Source organism: Vicia villosa, unplaced genomic scaffold, assembly GCF_029867415.1.
Source record: "Vicia villosa cultivar HV-30 ecotype Madison, WI unplaced genomic scaffold, Vvil1.0 ctg.004794F_1_1, whole genome shotgun sequence".
Lineage (NCBI taxonomy): Eukaryota > Viridiplantae > Streptophyta > Magnoliopsida > Fabales > Fabaceae > Vicia > Vicia villosa.
The window spans coordinates 75,831-96,229 of NW_026706512.1; the positions used below are offsets into that span (position 1 = coordinate 75,831).

Consider the following 20,399-nt stretch of genomic DNA (forward strand, 5'->3'; position numbering starts at 1 on the left):
TGATAATATGATTCATTCAATTTTTGGTGATACAACATCAATATAATTGGAGTACTAAATATATTTGTAACGTATTTATTTTATACCAATTAAGATATTGGTAAGTAATTGATATGATTTTAATGTATTGATTCTATATCAATTAAATTATTCCCAACGTATTGATTTTAAGGTATGGGTCGTTAAAAAGGCTTTTATATCTTACAAAGTTAGATAATTTTAGGTAAATTATACAAAAGTACAATATTTACTCAAAATTATATTATTTTTAGGTAAATCATACAATATTGTAAAAACAATATAATTTTGTAAGATATAAAAGTACAATATTTTCTCAAATCTAATAATTTAAATATACATATAGTAAGTACTAAAAGAATAAGAAATCAAAAGTTGCAATCACATGCATTAAATCATAAATTAAAAGTTGCAATCAATCGATCAATGATTACTAAAGATAATTATGATATTTAACTTTTTTATAAGTAAATGATTTATGTCTTTTCATTCTAAACTCTTTATTTACCTAAAAAAATATACTGTTTTTTTCTTTATTCTTTGATTCTATTTTCTTATACATTTCAAAATTATGTATATGATTTGAATTTGTAATGTTTTATTATATTCTATATTTATTTTTTTTTGTTCGACCTTAGAATAAATAAATATTAATAATATTTTATAAAACTAACTTTATAAATTATATATATATATATATATATATATATATATATATATATATATATATATATATATATATTGATAAACTTAATTTTTTTAATTTGACCTAACTAAAATATTCTTTAGTTATATGAATTAATATACAATATTATGTTATTTATATATTATAATATCTATAATTTTTATAGCTACTAAGATTTAATATAAATATCACTCAAAGATAAAATCAATTAATCAATGAAATTTATTTATTAAAATTTACAATAATATACCAATTATTTCCATATCAAGAAAATAGGTGTGCTGCTTCATTATTTCAACAAACCATTCTTTAACATCACGTTTAATTCGACCATAATAATAAATCAAAAGTTGCAATCAGATTAAATCAAAAATTAAAGTTGCAATCAAGTAAAATGATTATGATATTTAATTTTTTTATAGGTAAATGATTTATGTCTTTTCATTTCAAAACTCTTTATTTACCTAAACAAAAATAATGTTTTTTTCTTTACTCTTTGATTCTATTTTCTTATAAATTTCAAAATTATGTATACATTTTTAATTTGTAATATTTTATCTTTATTTTTTGTTTTGTTCGACCTTATAATAAATAAATATCAATAATATTTTATAAAACTAACTTTGTATATATTGATAACCTTAATTTCTTAATTTGACCTAACTAAAATATTCTTTAGTTCTATGAATTAATATAAAATATTATCTTATTTACATATTATAATATCTACAATTTCTATAATTACTAAGATTTAATATAAATATCACTCAAACATAAAATCAATCAATTAAGATTTGCGCTTAAAATATAAAAAATTAAAGTTCATTCTATGAATTAATATAAAATATCATGTTATTTACATAGTATAATATCTACATTTTTGACAAAACTTGCGCAAGCATTACCCAGTAATTTCAAGCAGATTCTCCATTGTATATATACACCAGCCAACTTGATTTCTACTTCTACAACTCAAACTTTCGGGACAGTCAAAGAAGAATATTTATTTCAAACGAATCATATAGACGATGTTTTCTACTGTCTGCACCAGAAAAAAATCCAAAACACATATTAGGACAATATTTAAATTGTTTCTAAAAAAATAGAAAATAGGGATTGTAAACAACCCATGTAAAAAACGAATCATATACTACGGAGTGACGCCAATTGGTACTTCAGAATGATACATTACAAATTCAACCTGCAAATAACATGAAACGCCAATTAGTACTTCAGAATGATACACTACAAATTCAACTTCAGAATGATACACTACGAATTCAACCTGCAAATAACATGAAAGATATTTTCTATCAAGAAAAGAAAGAAAAAAATGTTAAATTTCGGTTTGTCCATGAATAGTCGTGGGAATGGCTGTAATTGCAAAAATAGTATAAACCAAAATTTTCCACATGAATAGTCGTGGGAATGGCTGTAATTGCAGTGGTTTGATGAATATGATAGATACTGCGAAAGTATGATGGTTATATATAGTAATGATAAAAGCGTTTTGGAACATGGAAGGTGGAGGGCTTGGAAGGCAGAAGGGGCAGTTGTGAATGTGAATGGCCAGAGAAAGTAAATAATTTGTAATTGCGAGATCATGAGAGGTTGGAGGTTTAAAGTTCAATCCTACAATGGGAAAGGAATGATGTGGAATTTTGTGAGAAGAGAGGCTGATGTGGCATAGCTAAGAGATGAGGAAATGGTAGACTTTTCTTATATGATAGATTTAATACAATTTAATTTATATGATCATTTGTCGTTTTATAATTAAATAATTTATTTTAAATTTATATGTATATTTAAATATATGTTATAGTGTATCAAATAAATATTTGTAAATTTTACCGGCTCTTGTGAATTTTATCATTGGAACTCGTTATTTTAACGGGTCATTATCACTACAATACCTTTTTTATTATTTTAACGAACCAAATATTTGTAAATATTTATAGTTATTAGTGATATTTGTAAGTATTAATAATTACTAGGTATATTGAATTTATCATGTTGCTGATTTGCTATATATTTATTATTAAACATTTGCTGTTATTAGACATTTTATAATAATTATAATTATATATTTATAACAACCAAATCTTATCAAAATGATCTAAAATAATAATAGACTTACCCGTGCGGACGCACGGGTCTTCTACTAGTTTTATTATTTAAAAGAAGGTATTTCATAAAAACCTCAATAAACCAATCTCTTTGAAAAAAAGTTATACATTGGTCAAACATGACATTCAAGTTAACTTATATTTATGAATATGGAATTTATTGGGAAAAGAGAATATTAAGCTATTGGGTTGATGAAAAAGATGTTAAGTAGGTGTGTTGGAAAAAGTAGCAGAATATCTAATGGGTGTATTGGCAGGTGAAAGTATATGAGAAACAGAGGCTCTAACCATAGATAAAGATGAAAAGTTGTGTGTAATACCTGAAGAGGGTGATGTTGAGTGAACATTAGCAGAATGTTGATGTTCCCTATGTGTAACCAGCTTGTTCAGAGTGGACATGAGAGATTCAAATCTAGAGTCAGAAATTTGTTTATCATTCTCCATTTTTATATGAATTTGTCCAAGATGTAGCAGAGTTTGTTCTAGATCTGAGTGAACTTTATTGATCGGTCACAATTTCTATTAAGTTTCTGTCTGTCATCAAGCACAAATTCATCATTTCGGTAACACAGTCAGTTTTTTTATTTCTTTTAAGTTAAGTTTATCATGTTTATTAATTAATAATATTGCATTGCATTTTGTTTAAAGTTAGGTCAGAAGATCCTCTTTATGCCTTTGTTTGGTAGTGTTAGTATTTCAGGTTGATGCAGTTGATCAGATGAAATGATAGTCTGACTGTGGGGACTCCGGATGGCTGAAAGATGAGAACTGTTGAAGAATCAGGAGGTCAACACGGGCACCCATGTACATCAACACGGCCCGTGTTGAAAGCTTTAGGAAAGAAGTGAACAAGCGTAAGTCAGTGGATCAACACGGTCACCTGTGTGAATCAACCCGGCCCGTGTTGATAGGTCTGTGTAGAATTTCAACACCACGTGAGTTAGACGATCTACACGGGCAATCGTGTGAATCAACACGGCCAGTGTAGATGGAGGAGAAAAAAATTGTCACTTTAGACCTGTTTAAGTTGTCGGGTCATGAAGGGCACTATAGACTTTTTGCTGACACTGATGCTAATACTATTTAAAAAAGTTAGTGCAAGGAGAGAGGACTTTTTTGACCGTACGAGAAAAAAATACCACTAGAGAGAAGATATCTATCACGGGGTATTCGGAGACAGAGAGATTCAAGGGGAGCCACCATTGAAGATCAACGTCATCGTTATTCTTTGTAATATTTAACTTTTCTACAATGTTTTCTTCGATTACTATGAGAGGCTAAAGCCCCCAATGCTAGGGGGTGGTTCTGATTTGACAATCATAATGAATTCGAATCTATGATTTTCTTAATGCATCATTCACTTATTTCAATTCGATTGTGTGATGTTATTATGCGTTTGTATCGGACAAATACAGATTGATCTACGACTAACAGTTAACAGGATTGTGATTTTTAGGATTTTCACTTTATTAGGTTAAAAGGAGTACAACCTAGGACTAGGAATTCTTTTTAATCACCGTAAACCTTGACGTTAATAAAGGTTAAAATCAATAATTATTTGAATGGTCATTCAAATAAGGATTGGTAATTTAATAGTTTCGTTCATTAAGGATTTAAGGACGAACACTCAAAGGTTAGGTAATTGAACGTTTATGTGCATTGACGAAAACTAGATTTGGATCATTACTTGTTAAATCAACCACTCCACCTAGCATGCTTTTTCTTCATAGAACTTTTGCAAAATTTTCGTTTTACTTTGATCATTTAAAGTCTGATAAAACATACCAACTCGTATTTTTGTTCACTAGAATCAAGAGTAAAATCCGTACTTACTACGCAGTCCTCGAGATCGATATTTGGGGAAACTCACTATAACTACATCGGTAAAAATAATGCACTCGCTATTTTTCCGATCATTTATAAAACCTCTCATCCATTTGCTGCTAGTTGGGTCGATGGTATTGTCTAAATGAATATAAGCTGTTTGGACAGCTTATTCCATAATTTCTTGTGAAGAAGGTTGGGTTGTTTTGTGGGCGGGAGGGGGGGCATGAATTCAAGATGAAAGCTCCAATGTTACGGTGACACTAAGCTACCATAGATCTAAATTGCATTAAAAACTTAAACATAAGAAAACAACTTTCAAATTTTCATTAACCATTCAACAAGAAAGTGCTTACAATATATGGTAAGGGTTTAGAATAAGCATTGGGCCATGGGCCTCTTGGCCAAGTAGAGCATGACATAAAAATTACTAATGGTACTAAAATTACCCCCAACTAATAACAAAAATCCTTAAGTAAAACCGATGACTTTCTTTCTTTAATGGATCTATCCTTAACAGCCAACCTCTAGACTAAAAATAGAGCTCATTTTTTTCTTTTCAAATCATCCAAAATGTATTTTGAGACGCTTGTTTGGGATATGACACATACTTGTGGGACTAAAGCTATGTCTATTTTATAATTATTGAATTAAATGATAGAAAAATAGTTGAGACTCTTTAATATTTTAATACATTTTAGAAACATAATTGAAAGTATATTAGAAAATTTAGAGACTCAATTAAGAGGTTATTATAAATAATATAATATCAGCTAGCAGATTGAAAAAGGTGATCATTAAAGTCATTTCTGAGACACAATCAGCATTCATTTCAAGTCGGCAGATTCTTGATGGGATTCTTGTCGCAAACGAAATCGTGGATGAGGCCCGGAGAAAAAAGAAAGAAGTGATTCTTCCTAAGGTGGACTTTGAAAAGGCATATGATTCAGTCAATTGGCAGTTCTTAGAGTTTGTGATGGATAAAATGGGATTCCAATATAAATGGAGGAGATGGATTCTTGAGTGTCTTAGCTCATCTGCAGTGTCGGTTTTAGTAAATGGCAGCCCTATAAAAGAGTTCAAGATGGGTCAAGGGCTTAGACAAGGCGACCCCTTATCCCCGTTTCTATTTTTAATAGTGGCTGAAGGCTTTAACGTTCTGATGAAAAAGGCTACTGAGTTGGAGAGGTTTGCAGGGTACAAATTTGAGGCAGGTAATGAAAGGTTCTCACACTTACAATATGCAGATGATACACTGATCATAAGTGAAAAAAGGTGGACCAACATCCGGACTATTAAGGCAATATTACTTTTGTTTGAGGCGATGTCCGGATTAAAAGTAAATTTCCAAAAAAGTTTAATTGTCGGGATTAATATTCCTCAATTCTGGATAGAAGAGGCTGCCAGCATCTTAAATTGTAGCATTGGAACACTTCCATTCAATTATCTCGGTCTACCAATAGGGGCAGACCCAAAACGGAAGGATACATGGGCTAAGGTGATAACCACGGTGAAAGCTAGGCTCTCTAAATAGAAGAACAAACACTTATCCATCGGAGGACGGATTGTTATTTTAAAATCAGTATTGTATGCGATTCCGGTATATTTTCTCTCTTTCTTCAAGGCTCCGACAGGTATTGTATCTAATCTAGAGTCTATTTTCAAACAATTTCTTTTGGGGGGCTGTGAGGAAGAGAGAAAAATTAATTGGGTTAAATGGGACATGGTGCGTAGACCAATTGAAGAAGGGGGGTTAGGGATTAAAAATTTAAGGGTGTTCAACAAAGCTTTATTAGGAAAGTGGAAATGGAAGGTTTTAGTTGAAAAGAGGGGTATTTGGTACACTGCGTTGCTAAATAGATATGGGGAGAATAGGTTGGATCAGATTCCAGGAAACAACGAATCATCAAGTTGGTGGAAGGATATAAGTCAAATAGACTTAGGAGGGGTAGAGAGTTCAGTGAAAGAAGTCTATAAAGGGTTAATGTCAGAAGACTCCTTGCCACTAGAGCTATATTGGCCGAAAGTTTGGAATAAGGCGATTCCTTTAAAAATATCTAGCCTAATGTGGAAAATGTTTCATAATAAAATTCCTACAAAAGAGAATCTTGTTAAAAGGGGAGTGTTAGCTCTTGAGGAGGATAGGTGTGTAGGCGAGTGTGGGAAGGAAGAGTCCGCATCTCATCTATTCTTCGAGTGTCCTATTTTTGCAGGTGTTTGGAGTGCTATTTGCAAATGGATCAGAGTGCATACAGCGTTCCACATTGTTGGTTGGCAGCACATGGAACAATTCGAAAGTCTACTTGGATTAGGAAAAACGATATCAAAGAAGCTGGTTGTGATCTGGTTTGCATGCGTGTGGTGCATTTGGAAGTCACGGAACAATAAAATTTTTCGGAATGAGGAAATTAATCTTGAAAAAATCATTGAAGAGATCAAGCTGTCATCTTGGAAGTGGTTAAAATTAAAAGCAAAGTGGATAGAATGTGATATAGGCCAATGGTATATGTCACCTAAAGTTTGCCTTGGTATCACTGCAGTCTGAATATTCTCTTCTGTCGATGTGTAGAGATCAGTGGAGGTGCTATGTAGTACGTTTATTCTTCGAGCTCGATGACTATTCCTTAAGGTGGAGGCTGGCTGTTCGTCATTTCATCATTGGATCAGACCGCAGTGGCAATTCGGTTGGGTCTGTTTTTTCTGTGTTTTCGGAAGCAAGGGAATTGGAGCATTTCATTATTGATTATAATAAAGTCTGCAGTAGATCCCAGAGGTTATCTTTACCAAGGGTTAAAGGGACTTTTGGTAAGTGACCTTTGGTTTGTATGATTTGAGATGCTTTATATCTGATTATGCAGTAGGGGTGGAATTCCTTTTGGTTAGGCCTCGTTCTGTTAGCGCCTAGAAAGTGTTAAAAGGATAGGCCTTGTTCTGTTAGTGCCTAGAAAGTGGTAGCTTCTGTGAATATTATTGGTTTTGAGCTTGTAGCAGTGGACGCGAGATCCATGCTCATGGCTGATAGTGTCGACAAATTGAGTGGATGTTGAGAGGCTTCCCAGTGCTGAAGGTTTTGTTATCGAATTTCTTGAGTAAGGTCTGGTATTGGCTTGGTCTATCCTCGAGGCAGCTGATCGGAGGGAGCGGAAAGGGTGATATAATAGGCAAGATGAGCAGACGGAAAGCTCTAACATCATTATTTTTTGTCGCGTTATCTTTACTGAACACTGCAGCATTGATTTGGATTATAATGGTATCAAATCTGTGATGCTATTCCTAGTATGCTAGGGGTTTTTTGCGAAATTATCAATCGGTGCAGCAGGGTGGTGATAGTCTCGGAGCAGGTAGGTATTATCCGGAAATTTGGTTACTGTATCGTGGGGTATGTCATTTTGAGGTCCTGGGCTGGAGCATCTACTGGGACCGAAGTGAAAAGGAAATTGATTCAGATTTTAATAAAAGTCAGTGACAGTGTCATGCAGATTTCTATAATTCAGAGCATTCATAGTTTGGCGGCGCAATAGCGGTGTGCCTATTATCCTCCAGTAAATAACTAGTGATGTTAAGGGTATTGTGTTGGCATATCAACATCCAAGTGCTGGCTGCATCTGGCTGCATGTCAAGTTTGAAGTAAGTGAGTTTCGGTAGGTGAAGCGAATCGGTATCTTTTAAATATGGAAGAATTGGAGATCGGTTTGTTGTTAAGTAGGAAATTGTCTCGAGTTTTGGTGGTGCTTATTGATGAAGAAGCCGAAGAATTGTACTGTTTTAACAGCCTTGGTGTGCTCTAATTTTGGGGAGAGAAGCTGTCTGCTGGGCTGAACTTATGGTCTGTATTAGTTTATCAGTTGGTTTGCAGCAATTTATTTTTGGCATGTACTATTGGTTAGGGTCTTTAATATTCTTATGCTTGGTAACATGGTGTACTAACGTTTTGTACCTATTACACTAGCATCTCTTATGCTAGTTAAAGTATTAATATGAATGTCTTTTTGCCTTTTTCAAAAAAAAATAGGGTTAATACCTATTTTACCCCCTGCCATATGGGGCGTAGTTGAAAAACCCCCCTGCCAAAAAAAAAGTTTCAAAACATGCCTCATAAAATTTCAAAAGTTTGCATTTGAACCTTTATCACGCCACCTCACTAAAAAGTCTGATGTGGCAATTTTTTTTAATTTTTTTAATTATTTTTAATGACATGGTTGGGCTTAGGTGGCATTTTTATTATTTTTTATTTTTTTTAATTCCACGTGGCATTTTTATTATTATTTTATTGTTTGGTTTTAGGAATGTTTAATATGAATGCTCAAAAAATTGGTCCTAGTGGGTGTTGAACCCATGGGTTCAACACCCACTAGGACCAATTCTATATGGGACAGCAATGTTGGTGAGAAAATTATAGATATAGAATGAGTGGCCTTTTATTTTGTTTGTTTGGGTTTAACTTTTTCATGTAATCTAGCCTAGTTACTTAATGTTCTCTTTATTATTGTATTTATATCCTATATTTGTTTTTCTTTGGACTTGTACTTGTGCCAAGTTGTAGCTCTCTCTGTGTTTCTTGTACTCTGGAAGTGAAGACAAAAAACATGAAACGCTTCTTATGAAATGGGGTACAAAAAGAAATTCAAAATAATTCTTACTTAATAGACAATGAGCAAATTTTTTATTTTTTTTCAATAAGCAATTCATGTATATAAGAAATCGCACTAGGGGTGCAACCCTTACAACACAAAAACTATACAAAGAGTTAAAACAACCCAAGGGAAGTTTGTACCAATCATAAAAATTAGAAATGGACTTAGAATAACTACACTCTAACCATCTCCAAGACAAGAATAAGACATTGGAGCACACCACATCGAAACTATAAGAAACGTTCTAAAAGATGATAGCATTTCTCATGAGCCAAAAACTCCAAGTAGTAGCTATCCAAATAGAGTTAATCTTTTTCTTGTCGTTTGTATTCTTCACCTTTTCTTAAATAGAACCGAAATCCATGAACTCCTCTAACGAAAGATCAAGATCTTCCCCCAACCACACGTAGATCCATTCCCAAATCGCTTTCGATGCAAGGCAAAGAAAGAATAGATGATTCAAAGTCTCCGAATGATTTTTACCAAACTCACAGATTGGTATGGTAGCTATGTTGGAAACTCCTCTTCTAATCAAAAGATCTTTTGACGGAAGTCTATTGATGAACAACCTCCAAGGGAAAATCTTTATTTTAAGCGGCACCTTCATCTTCCACATAACATTCAACAGTTAAACCGTTCTAGGAAGCCACACAAAAGCCTTAAAATCTGAAACTAGTTCTAAAACAATAGCTATTCAGAAATTCCCGAGAGTATTCAATCTCCATATGAACTTATCCTGCTCTGACTGAACCAGAAACACTGTGACCATCATACTCAGATGCAAGCACCACTGTGCGGAGGCAACAGCAGCCTCTGGTATAGAAACAACACCAATATCAACCCTGAAAAGGGAGTTCGAGTTCCACGAGAAGGCTCCATTTTCCCAAGATAAAATATCTGCCACCGAGCAAAGTTTGTTTGTTGATAAATCAAACAAGTTCGGAAACTTATCGCAAAGCGTTTAATCTCCCAACCATAAACTATGCCAAAACAGAATTCCATCACCTTTCTTTAAACAACATTGGACACGACCCGAAAAACCTTCTAAATAAAAATCATCTTTAATGTCATTAATGATTACATCCCTCCACCAAATAGAATCATCGGAATTAAGGATATCCACACAAGACACTTGCTCTATCAGTTTCGGGTCGTGATATCTCAAAGCCAAGAAACTGCTCGGAACAGCTTTATCTTCCTTTAGTATCATCCATTTCCATTTAAGAATAAGTGCCTTGTTCATTTCTCCGACGTCCCTAACTCCTAAACCTCCTTACTCTTTGTTCTTGCAAACTACCCCCCACTTTACCTAATGTATACTTCTTTTGTTCACATTCCCACTCCACGAGAATTGCTTTGAAGCCCTCTAATCTCCTGTAAAACCTTGGTCGGAGCTTTGAAAAAGGAAAGAGTGAAAGCAGGAATAGCATTTAAAACAAAATTAATAAGCCTCACTCCATCACCTATCGATATATTCCTACCCTTCTAAGACGAGAGTCTATTCTTGATATTATTTATAATCTTCGTCCACACATTCTTCTTTCTAGGTCTCTCACCCACCATAATTCCATGAAACAAAAAAGGAATATCACCTTTCCTGCAAGAAAGGAAAGAAGTTTCCGAGTTCATTAATCAATCACCTATATTCACACCGAAAACATTGCTTTTAGAAAAGTTGATTTTCAAACCCAATAGAAGCTCGAAACCTCTCAAAAAGAATTTCATGCTCCAAAGATTATCACAAGAAGATTCACCAAGGATGACCGTATCGTCTGCAAATTGAAGAATGTCCACATACCCCTCTTCTCCATACTTGAACGGTTTAAAGTCACCCATCTCCACCGATTTTCTCACTAAAACGGTTAACCCTTCCATTGCTAAAACAAAGAGGAACGGGTACAAAGGATCCCCTTGGCGCAAACCCTTCTGGACCTTAAAATCTTTCATGGCACTACCATTCACCAAAGAGGACACGTGACTCGTGAAAATGCAAGCATCCATCCATTTCATCCACTTTTCACGAAACCCCATATTCTTCATCAAAAATCTTAGGTAATTCCAAGACAAAGAGTCGCACGCCTTTTTGAAATCAACCTTAAGCAAAAGACAACTCCATTTCTTTCATTTGGATCAATCAAGAATCTCGTTCACCATCAAAACACCATCCATCATAAGCGGTTTGATTAGGAGAAACCAAATTGCCAATAACCTTTTTAATTCTAGTGGCTAACATCTAAGCTATGATTTTGTAAAGACTCCCCACTGAGCATGTAGGGCGATATTTAGAAAAATCTTGAGGATTTCTGTTCTTAGGGATTAGAGCTATAAAAGAAGAGGTGATGGATTTCACAAGCGTACCTTTGGCATGAAAATCGTAACAAAACCTCATCAAGTCGTCTTTTAGAAGCAACCAAAAACTTTTGAAGAACTCTAACGTGTGTTACCGTCCGGCCCCAGATTTTTGTTCCCATCGCAAGACCAAATGGCTTCCTTCACTTCCCATTCTAAAAACGGACAATCTAGCTTCAGCTTATCAAGACTCGACAAAGAATTCAAACCAATCCCCTCTATTTGTGATCGAAAAACCACTTCCTCCTTAAAGAAACCATTAACATGGTCGAATATGAACTCTTTAATGTCATGAACCTCCTCCAATCTCCCTCAAGAATCAATAGAGCACATATAGTTTTTTCTTTTTCTTTCCTTTAAAGAGTCATGAAAGTATCGAGTGTTACAATCTCCTTTGGCTAACCATGTTTGCCTCAATTTAAAATGGAGCAAGCCTTCCCTCTTGTTGAGATTCACCCAAAACTCTTTCGCCGCCTTTGCCCTCTTCATATCCACCTCCTCCGGTACATTACCTGCAAAAATCATCCCAAGAGAACTTTCACCAAGAGATTCGACCCTTAAGAACTTTTAACTTCTCAACCAAAAAAAAATCACCCCTCCCTTTCACATGAATCTTAGACCATTCTTCTTCCACGAAACTTGAGAACTCTTTATGCTTAAGCCAAGAATTGTTGAACTTGAAGGGTTTAGGACCCCAATGCTTTCTATTATCTTTAATCCATATCGGGGCATGGTCGGAAACATCCCTCTCGCCGATAGATTGCCCCTCAAATTTCTAATCATCAATGAAACCATCTGATAGTAAGAATCTATCAATACTGCTCATAGATTTCCCGTTGCTATTAAACCAAGTGAATTAACCTCCTATTGAGGGAAGATCCACCAAATCCATCTCCTCAAAGAACCCCTTAAACTGAAATATCTCCTTTCAATATCTTCTTCTAGATATACCCACTATTTCCTCTAAAGAAGAAATGGAATTAAAATCCCCACCTATAAACCAAGAACTTGAGATACTATTATTCTTGAATTCTATGATCTTCTTCCAAGTTCTCAATCTAGCGACATTGTCACAATATGCATAAATGTTGACAAAGTAGGTCAATCTTCCTTCCTTCTCCACACATAGCCCCAAGAATCCTTCACCTCTGAAACTATGATTCAAAGTAAAGAAATCCCTTTTCCACACGATTAGAATGCCTCCCGACGCCCCAATCGCATCCTTATAAGACCACTCGACTTTTTCACCCCCTATAACTCTACAACACCCACCTCTAAGCCGCTAAGTTAGTCTCCTAAATAAAATAAATGTCAACATCCCCTCTTTGAATATGACAACCAACTCTCTTCCTTTTAGCTCTGCTCCCCCCTCCTCTGATATTTAACGAAAGAAATATCATGGATAACAACTTTTATCTTACACCTTTTTATCACTTTCTCCTTTGTGATCACGCTGCTCTAAGTCCCCTAATATTGCAATCGAATCAGAATCATTAGATATTGGTTATACCCAATCTGGTCATGGAGTTCCATAAGCCCTCAGACACTTTACACAACATACCAGCGACTAATATAGCATTGCAGTTCCTAACATCTGAATTTGAAAGGGAATCGCAGGAAAGAGGTAAACCCCCAAATAAGAAATTGTTCTTAGCAAAACGGGGAAAAGAACCTGTTAGAGGTAGCGCCTTATCCTGATATGATAGAAATTGATTCTCCATCGAATACCCGTAATTCTCCACCTTCGAACCTAGATCAAGAACTTCCCTCATCTTCTTCCTCACCTTTTTCGAATTCTTCATTTTATAGCACTATTCATCGAAACTAGGCTTTGGCGTTTCCTCTTGATTATCTGAACAAAACTTCACTTGTTTTTGTACGTGATAATTGTGTGACTTTTCCTTATCACTACAATTGAAAATAACTGGATAACACACCTTAGGCCCAATACCAAGCCCAAATTAATTTTTATTAAGCTTCTCCTAATTCATAATATTATTGATTAAATACCTGCGAGACTCATACTTTTTTCCACCTCATCGTCATATGATAGTTTGGTAGCTGACTATACAGTGCAGGCTTCCTTACTAAAAGATTTGATAGAAATACTATCAGATTTTCTAGGGCTATCATGTACCTGATAAAATTTTTCCATGGATGTAAAATTGCATTTAATGCCTACTACTCCTACCTTATTTTTTCCAATCTGTTCAAAACGTCAGAATCTCCTACCACTTTCCAGGGAAAAAATGAAACTTCATTGTCCGTAATCCCAAAAGTTGCCAAGCTTTGAGATATTCCCTCCTCCTCAATTTTTTCGTCTCCCCTACTACTAGTTTTCGATGAAGAAATGGTGTATTCATACTCACTCGATGAGGAAGCACCATCATAGAGACATCCTTTAGATTCTGCTCTTACCGTAACGTCTTCTATGACCATAAGGTTTAACCATTCACCATCCATAAAGACCAAAAACTTACTTCTAACAGGTTCCTAAGTAGGAGTAAACACCATAAAACTGACCACATCCAACCTTGCGGGTTTAGAAATCAAGAAAATCGAAATTCGCTATAGTTCGGATGTCCGACCACGATGCTTATAAAATAATCGCGGTTCTAACGTGACACGGAATTTCGTAGACTAATAACCAAGCAGCTCTAACGCATTCCACATCTGATGGCTTCCAAGGCCTCACTTCCTTGAACCATCTGTCTTTCTATTCTCCACCATCTTAAAGTCACACTTTTAAATCTCCCTCCATTGATTCCTGTAACAGACAAAATTTAGGCCCCACTAGAGTTGCTAGCATAGAGAAGATTCCTTCCTCAATCAAACTCTGACCAACCCCATACGCTAGACCAGGAGCTGAATGAACTCCCACCATAACCTTCTCAAACCCCTTCTTCTCCTCTACTGACGAGCCAAAAAAGAAGGATTTACTCACCTCCTCCACCACGTGTTTTACTCCTTTGGTTTTCTATTCAATTCCTCCACAAAACTCTTCGAAGGGTCAGATCCTCCTTTGTGAAGAGAAGATCCGCTCAAAACTACCTCCTCACCTCCTTCCTTGTTTCTGTTCTGAAAAACTGGTCTTTCTCTATTCTGAGAAACACCATGTGCAACATGTTTAAGAAACACCTTCCTCTTGAACTTGGATATGTTTTCATTCAACTTTCTCCCGTCCAACCATAAGTTTTTCAGCTTGACCTCCAACACTCTCTCGTCTTATACTCCTACGTACAAACCTCACGAAACCGTACTTGTGAACCCTCCAATTTTTCTTTGACAGAATAACAAACTCAACGAACAAATCCTTTTCCCTCCATCCTTCACTAAAGTCCGTGAAAAAATAGGTAGTCGTATTACCTATAACACCTTCTTTGCCAATATTTATGATATCCCATATGTTCGGGACCTTCTTCCTCACAAACCTTCTATTAATTGTTTTCCACTACCCACCTTCGACTAAACTTGGTTGAGACATGTTGAAAGTTCTATTCAGAAGTCAAACCCTAGGGCGACAATACAGGTAAACAACACTAACATTTATGTGAGATATTGGATCGAACTCTAGTTGGTCGAAGGATAGCTCTTTGGTTCGACAATTTGACAGGAATTTAGTATGTCGTCAAAGTCTGTTGACATGTTGTAATTGAAGTGTGTTAGAACTGTTAGGATGTCGAACTTGGTCTGTTGGTTAAGTCCAATTGTTTAAATTATTATATTACCTTAGTTAGCTTGTGTAATGGACCTGTCTGTAACAGCCCATTAGTTTTGTGTGTTAGTTTTCTTATAAATAGCATTATAGTCTTTCACCATTGCACAATGCAAATTCTAATTAGGGTCAAAGAGGTTATCTGGTATCTTATAACACTAGTAATCTTGTTTCAAGAGAGTAAAGAATAGTATTTTATAACTAATTCATTGTGTCTTTCTTTCTTCCCTGTTTTCCACCCTTATGGGTTTCTTGTAGACAAAGAAACCGATTATACTTTGTTATTCCAACATCATTTTCTCAACAAATGATAAGGGAAAAGTAGTTCTTACAGGAAAGAGAAACTGTATATCCTTTCCATCTTTATATACTTAAGTTGCACCAAACTTTTTACCTTATGTCTAGGCACTAATTTTAAAATGACCATATCCTTTATATCTTTAGGATTAAAAAAGAAACACTCTAACTCATAATCATGTTCTAGCGAAAAAAGAATAACTTTTGTCTTGTCGATAAGGTAACATAAAATTTTGGTATATGATCCTTTAGAAGGAGCCAATACCTTGTTATGGATCTCGTTATTTGTAGGGGTAGCATAACTACTTTCGTTTATGCTTTCTTTTTTTATTTCACCATTGTTATCCTTGAATTTCGACTATCCTATTTCTGGAAAGATTCAAGGACATTTGAACATGTATTGTCTAAGGTCAGTTGTGAAAAAAATTTGATTTTATTATTGACCAAGTTATAGGTCAAAGTGTCATAGAAAAGAAATATTGTCGAAATACCATCGACGAGATCAGAAACGGTCGAATTCAAAGATGCTTCATACTTAGAAAAGAGTTAGAGATTTAGTTGTTTGATTGGAAGTCAGTTGAAGTCGAAGATACTGAATAAGATCATGTAGTTTTATGAGTACTGTCATACCCCAATTTTTGACCCTAAGATCCTATATCATTCATATCCCAATCACTAATCAAGAGCTTCACTTGGAAGTTTTGTTTATGGTGTTGCACTCACCTCATCAATAAGAGGGACCATCAAGCACCAATGATTGTTTACCTTGTATGCATATTATACTAACCCAAATACCAAAAACATTGCTTTGTTTCTTTGTAGGCTTTTGTTTTGTAGGTACCAAGCCAAGACATGCAATAAACAAGGCATTTTTCAAATTTTTGACTGATGAAATCGATTTCCCTACTGGGTAAATCGATTTCCCTGCAGCAATCTTCAACAAAATCACATTCTGGACAGCATGAAATCGATTTCCCTCCTGAGTAAATCGATTTCCCTAGTGCATTTTGCGCCAAATTCTCTTCTGGAACAGAGTGAAATCGATTTCACTCCTGGGGAAATCGATTTCCTTAAGGCGAAATTCAAAAAAATATAAGGAAGGAAGCTTGACATCATTTTGGCACCTTTTTATTTGATCATTGTACCAATTTTCCACCTCATCAAAATAATTCTCTTCATTAAACCCACTTAAACCCCATTTTACCACTTTTTACCATTTAATTGCCACTTTAATCACCAATTAAACACAAGCTAATTACCAAATGCAAAAAGACCAAACTACCACTACTCTTGCTCTCATCCTATAAGTAGAGCCCACTACTCTCTCATTTCTCAAGCTTGGAGAGCCAAAAAATTGCTTGCAAATTCATTTCTCACCCTTTCCAAAACCCTCACCCAAAGTTCATTTTCATAAGATTAGTGAGATTCACATTGAATCTTGCTAATTTTGAACTAAGCCTCCTACATTTCACTCTTTTCTTTGTTTGATCATCTCCAAATTTGAAGGATCTACACACCTTGTGCTTGCTCTTGAAGCTACTCCAAAATCTTTGTTCAAGAAGTGGTAATTTGCTAGATACATGATGTAGATCTTTATTGCTTGTGTTAAATGCATCTTTGATGCTATATTGATGATATTTGCTGGTTTTGTGATGGAAATTTCGTGCTCAAGTTGATGTGTGATCATAAGGTGTTTGTATATTTGTTCAAATCAAGTTTCATGCCTTTAAATGCTGTTTTTGCTGAAATTTACACTGGGGAAATTGATTTCCTTAAGGCTGAAATCGATTTCTTGCTGAACGTAACTTGTTTTTTTTGAAAACTGCACTATGGAAATCGATTTCCCCCTGCATGAAATCGATTTCCAGCAAGCAGAATGTGGTTTTTTGCCTTTTTTGTGATTGTTTTGGCTTCCTTCTTCCTACACTTCATTAATATCATTGGATCTAGGGTGTTGATAGGTTTGAAATGGCCTAATCCACCAAAATGGATGAATGATATTAATGATAGTGTGAGTTGATTATCTTTTGTGTTTTCATTCTTATTTTCATCTTATTTTTCTTTTGATCGATGAAAGTCTTAATATCTTGAGAATTCTATGGATTCTTGATGAAGACTAGATCAATTTGTTTTCATTCTTATCTTTTCATCTTACTTTCTTTTGATCGATGAAAGTCTTGACATCTTGAGGATTCTATGGATTCTTGATGAAGACTAGATCAATTTGTTTTCATTCTTATCTTTTCATCTTATTTCCTTTTGATCGATGAAAGTCTTAATATCTTGAGAATTCTATGGATTCTTGATAAAGACTAGATCAATTTGTTTTCATTCTTATCTTTTTTCATCTTATTTTCTCTTGATCGATGAAAGTCTTGATATCTTGAGAATTCTATGGATTCTTGATAAAGGCTAGATCATTTCTTCTTCTCCTTCTTATTTCTTTTGATTGATGATCTTGATACATGGAGAGTTCTCCTACATTTGTCCCGACTCGATAAAAGATCAAATATGGAAGAGAATTGTATGCGGTTGATTTATGACTTATGGAAATTTATCGTGTAGTCGCTATGATTTTATCAAGCTTCTGATAAGTTTCCATTGACCTTAAATCCGAGTACATCATTCACTCACCATCGATCTTCATAACTAACTTTGATAACATACTTGACAAGTTTCAAGATGGTTATCTTTAACATCTAACAATTAACTTTAATTTCCGCCATTTATTATACCGCTCTTTATATTTCTCGCTTTATCGCTTTATTTTATCATTTCATCATATTTACATTCCGCCATTTTCTCTTTGTCCATTTGGACGTTTATAATTCTGCTATTTTCTCTTTGTCCACTTGGACACATGTTTATGCTTCCGCTATTTTCCTTTTGTCCACTTGGACCATACTTTATTTTTATGCTAAAACACTAATAAACAACCAAAATCTAAAAAACACATAAGGCTCTCTTTGGACTATTGGTTACTATCCCTAGCATTTTGGAGATTCGGACTTATCGACCTAGTGCCTCTGGACTCTTATTCTGTTATTACTCTGTTGTTATTCTGTCTGTATGGCATTGGATTGTTGTTTGTTTGTGTATGCAGGTATTTCCTTGAAAGTCCTTGATGGTTAATTCCAAGGCATTGAGTTAAGGATTTTACCCGAAAACAGCCGTTACTCTGCCCGATTTTCGTCAGAATTTTCAATGTGCTTAATGCAAAATGGTGCTAAGATAATAAATTCATCTGGATCCCCAAGTGATAATGTGTTGGTTTAGTATTGATATTCCAAAGGAAAGGAAATCTACCTTGACTCACAATGTCAAGTATTGGCTTCTTATTTCGGTTAGACCGTTTCTTTCCTTAGCTTTTATTTTACGCAATAGGATAGCCTCTTCATCTCCTCCCATTCTTAAATTTTCAAAATCTTCTCCCTTTTTCAAAAACCTTCTTATGTTTGCAATCATTTTCAAAACCTCTTTCTTTAAAAAAATCTTTTGCCCTTAGTGGCCTTTTTCTTCAAAGTTTAGACACCGTTAATTGTCGAAACGAGTGGTTATACCCCACGATTTTGAAATTGATTGATATAATGAGATCTTTTCCGCGTGAGAGAGCTAGTGGCATACTCGTCGATTTTATCCGAGTTGGAGCCCTTCTTTCATTAGCGATGCAAAGAACTCGTTTGTTCTCATGCTCAAGATCAATGGTTGAGTATTTCTCTCCAACGACGATAAAGTGTTTATTCGTTTTAAAAATGTTTTCCCAAAAAAGCGGAACTACATTAGCTCTGACTTCTCCATTGCACCGAGGAGGTATGTAGGCCCAAAGCTTAACGCTTTGCCGAGCTTATTTTAAAAATAAAACAAACCCTTTTTAGCACACACACGACACAGATTTTCAAAAAGGTTCCTGTGGAGTACCACAGATATGAGGGGTGCTTTAAACCTTCCCCTCATATAATCAACACCCGTACCTGAGATCTCTTTCTTGTTTTAAAAACAAAACTTTGGGTTTTTCGTTCTTTTCCCTTTTCCTTTGAAAAAATAAAGCGCGGTGGCGATTTCAAACGGAATATTGATTCGAGTCATTCCCATGGCTTCGATATCAGATTTTCCCCGCTACAAGTACACGTGGAGGTCCAGTGGGCAAAGGCTGCATGTTGTGGACACGTGGTGGCACATGCTTAGTTGACCGTTAGGGTAGTTATTAGTTAGGTTATCTATATAAGTAGCAATGTTTGTAGTTTTAGAGGTCCGCATTATTACATTATTCAAGAAAAACTCTGAATCTATGTGTCAACACATTTACGTCTGCACCATGAAGGATAGAAAAACACTTAGAAAGGGGGGGTTTGAATAAGTGTAGTCTAAAAAGTTGAACGATAAAAACAATTTGCACAGTTATTTTTATCCTGGTTCATTGTTAACTAAACTACTCCAGTCCACCCCCACGGAGTGATTTACCTCACCTGAGGATTTAATCCACTAATCGCAACAGATTATAATGGTTTTCCACTTAGCCCACGACTAAGTCTTCTAGAGTATCCTAATCACAACCTGATCACTCTAGGAACAAATGCTTAGACACAAGCTAAGACTTTCTTAGAGTATCGTGACCACCACGTGATCACTCTAATTACAACTGCTTAGACACAAGCTAAGACTTCCTAGATTATCCTGATCAACACTTGATCACTCTAGTTACTTACAAATTAATGTAATCAATTCTAAGAGTATTACATATGCTTCTGAAA

At 34.9% G+C, this 20,399-nt stretch overlaps 1 protein-coding gene across 1 annotated transcript; it reads right to left on the reverse strand.

The window, feature by feature from the left end:
* Positions 1-9,981: 9,981 nt before the first annotated feature.
* Positions 9,982-11,318, reverse strand: LOC131642307 (uncharacterized mitochondrial protein AtMg01250-like). The gene is made up of 2 exons (XM_058912583.1): positions 10,928-11,318; positions 9,982-10,184 (listed from the first exon to the last, which is right to left on the reverse strand). Exons 1-2 carry the CDS (start codon positions 11,316-11,318, stop codon positions 9,982-9,984), a joined length of 594 nt encoding a protein of 197 aa, XP_058768566.1.
* Positions 11,319-20,399: the final 9,081 nt, after the last annotated feature.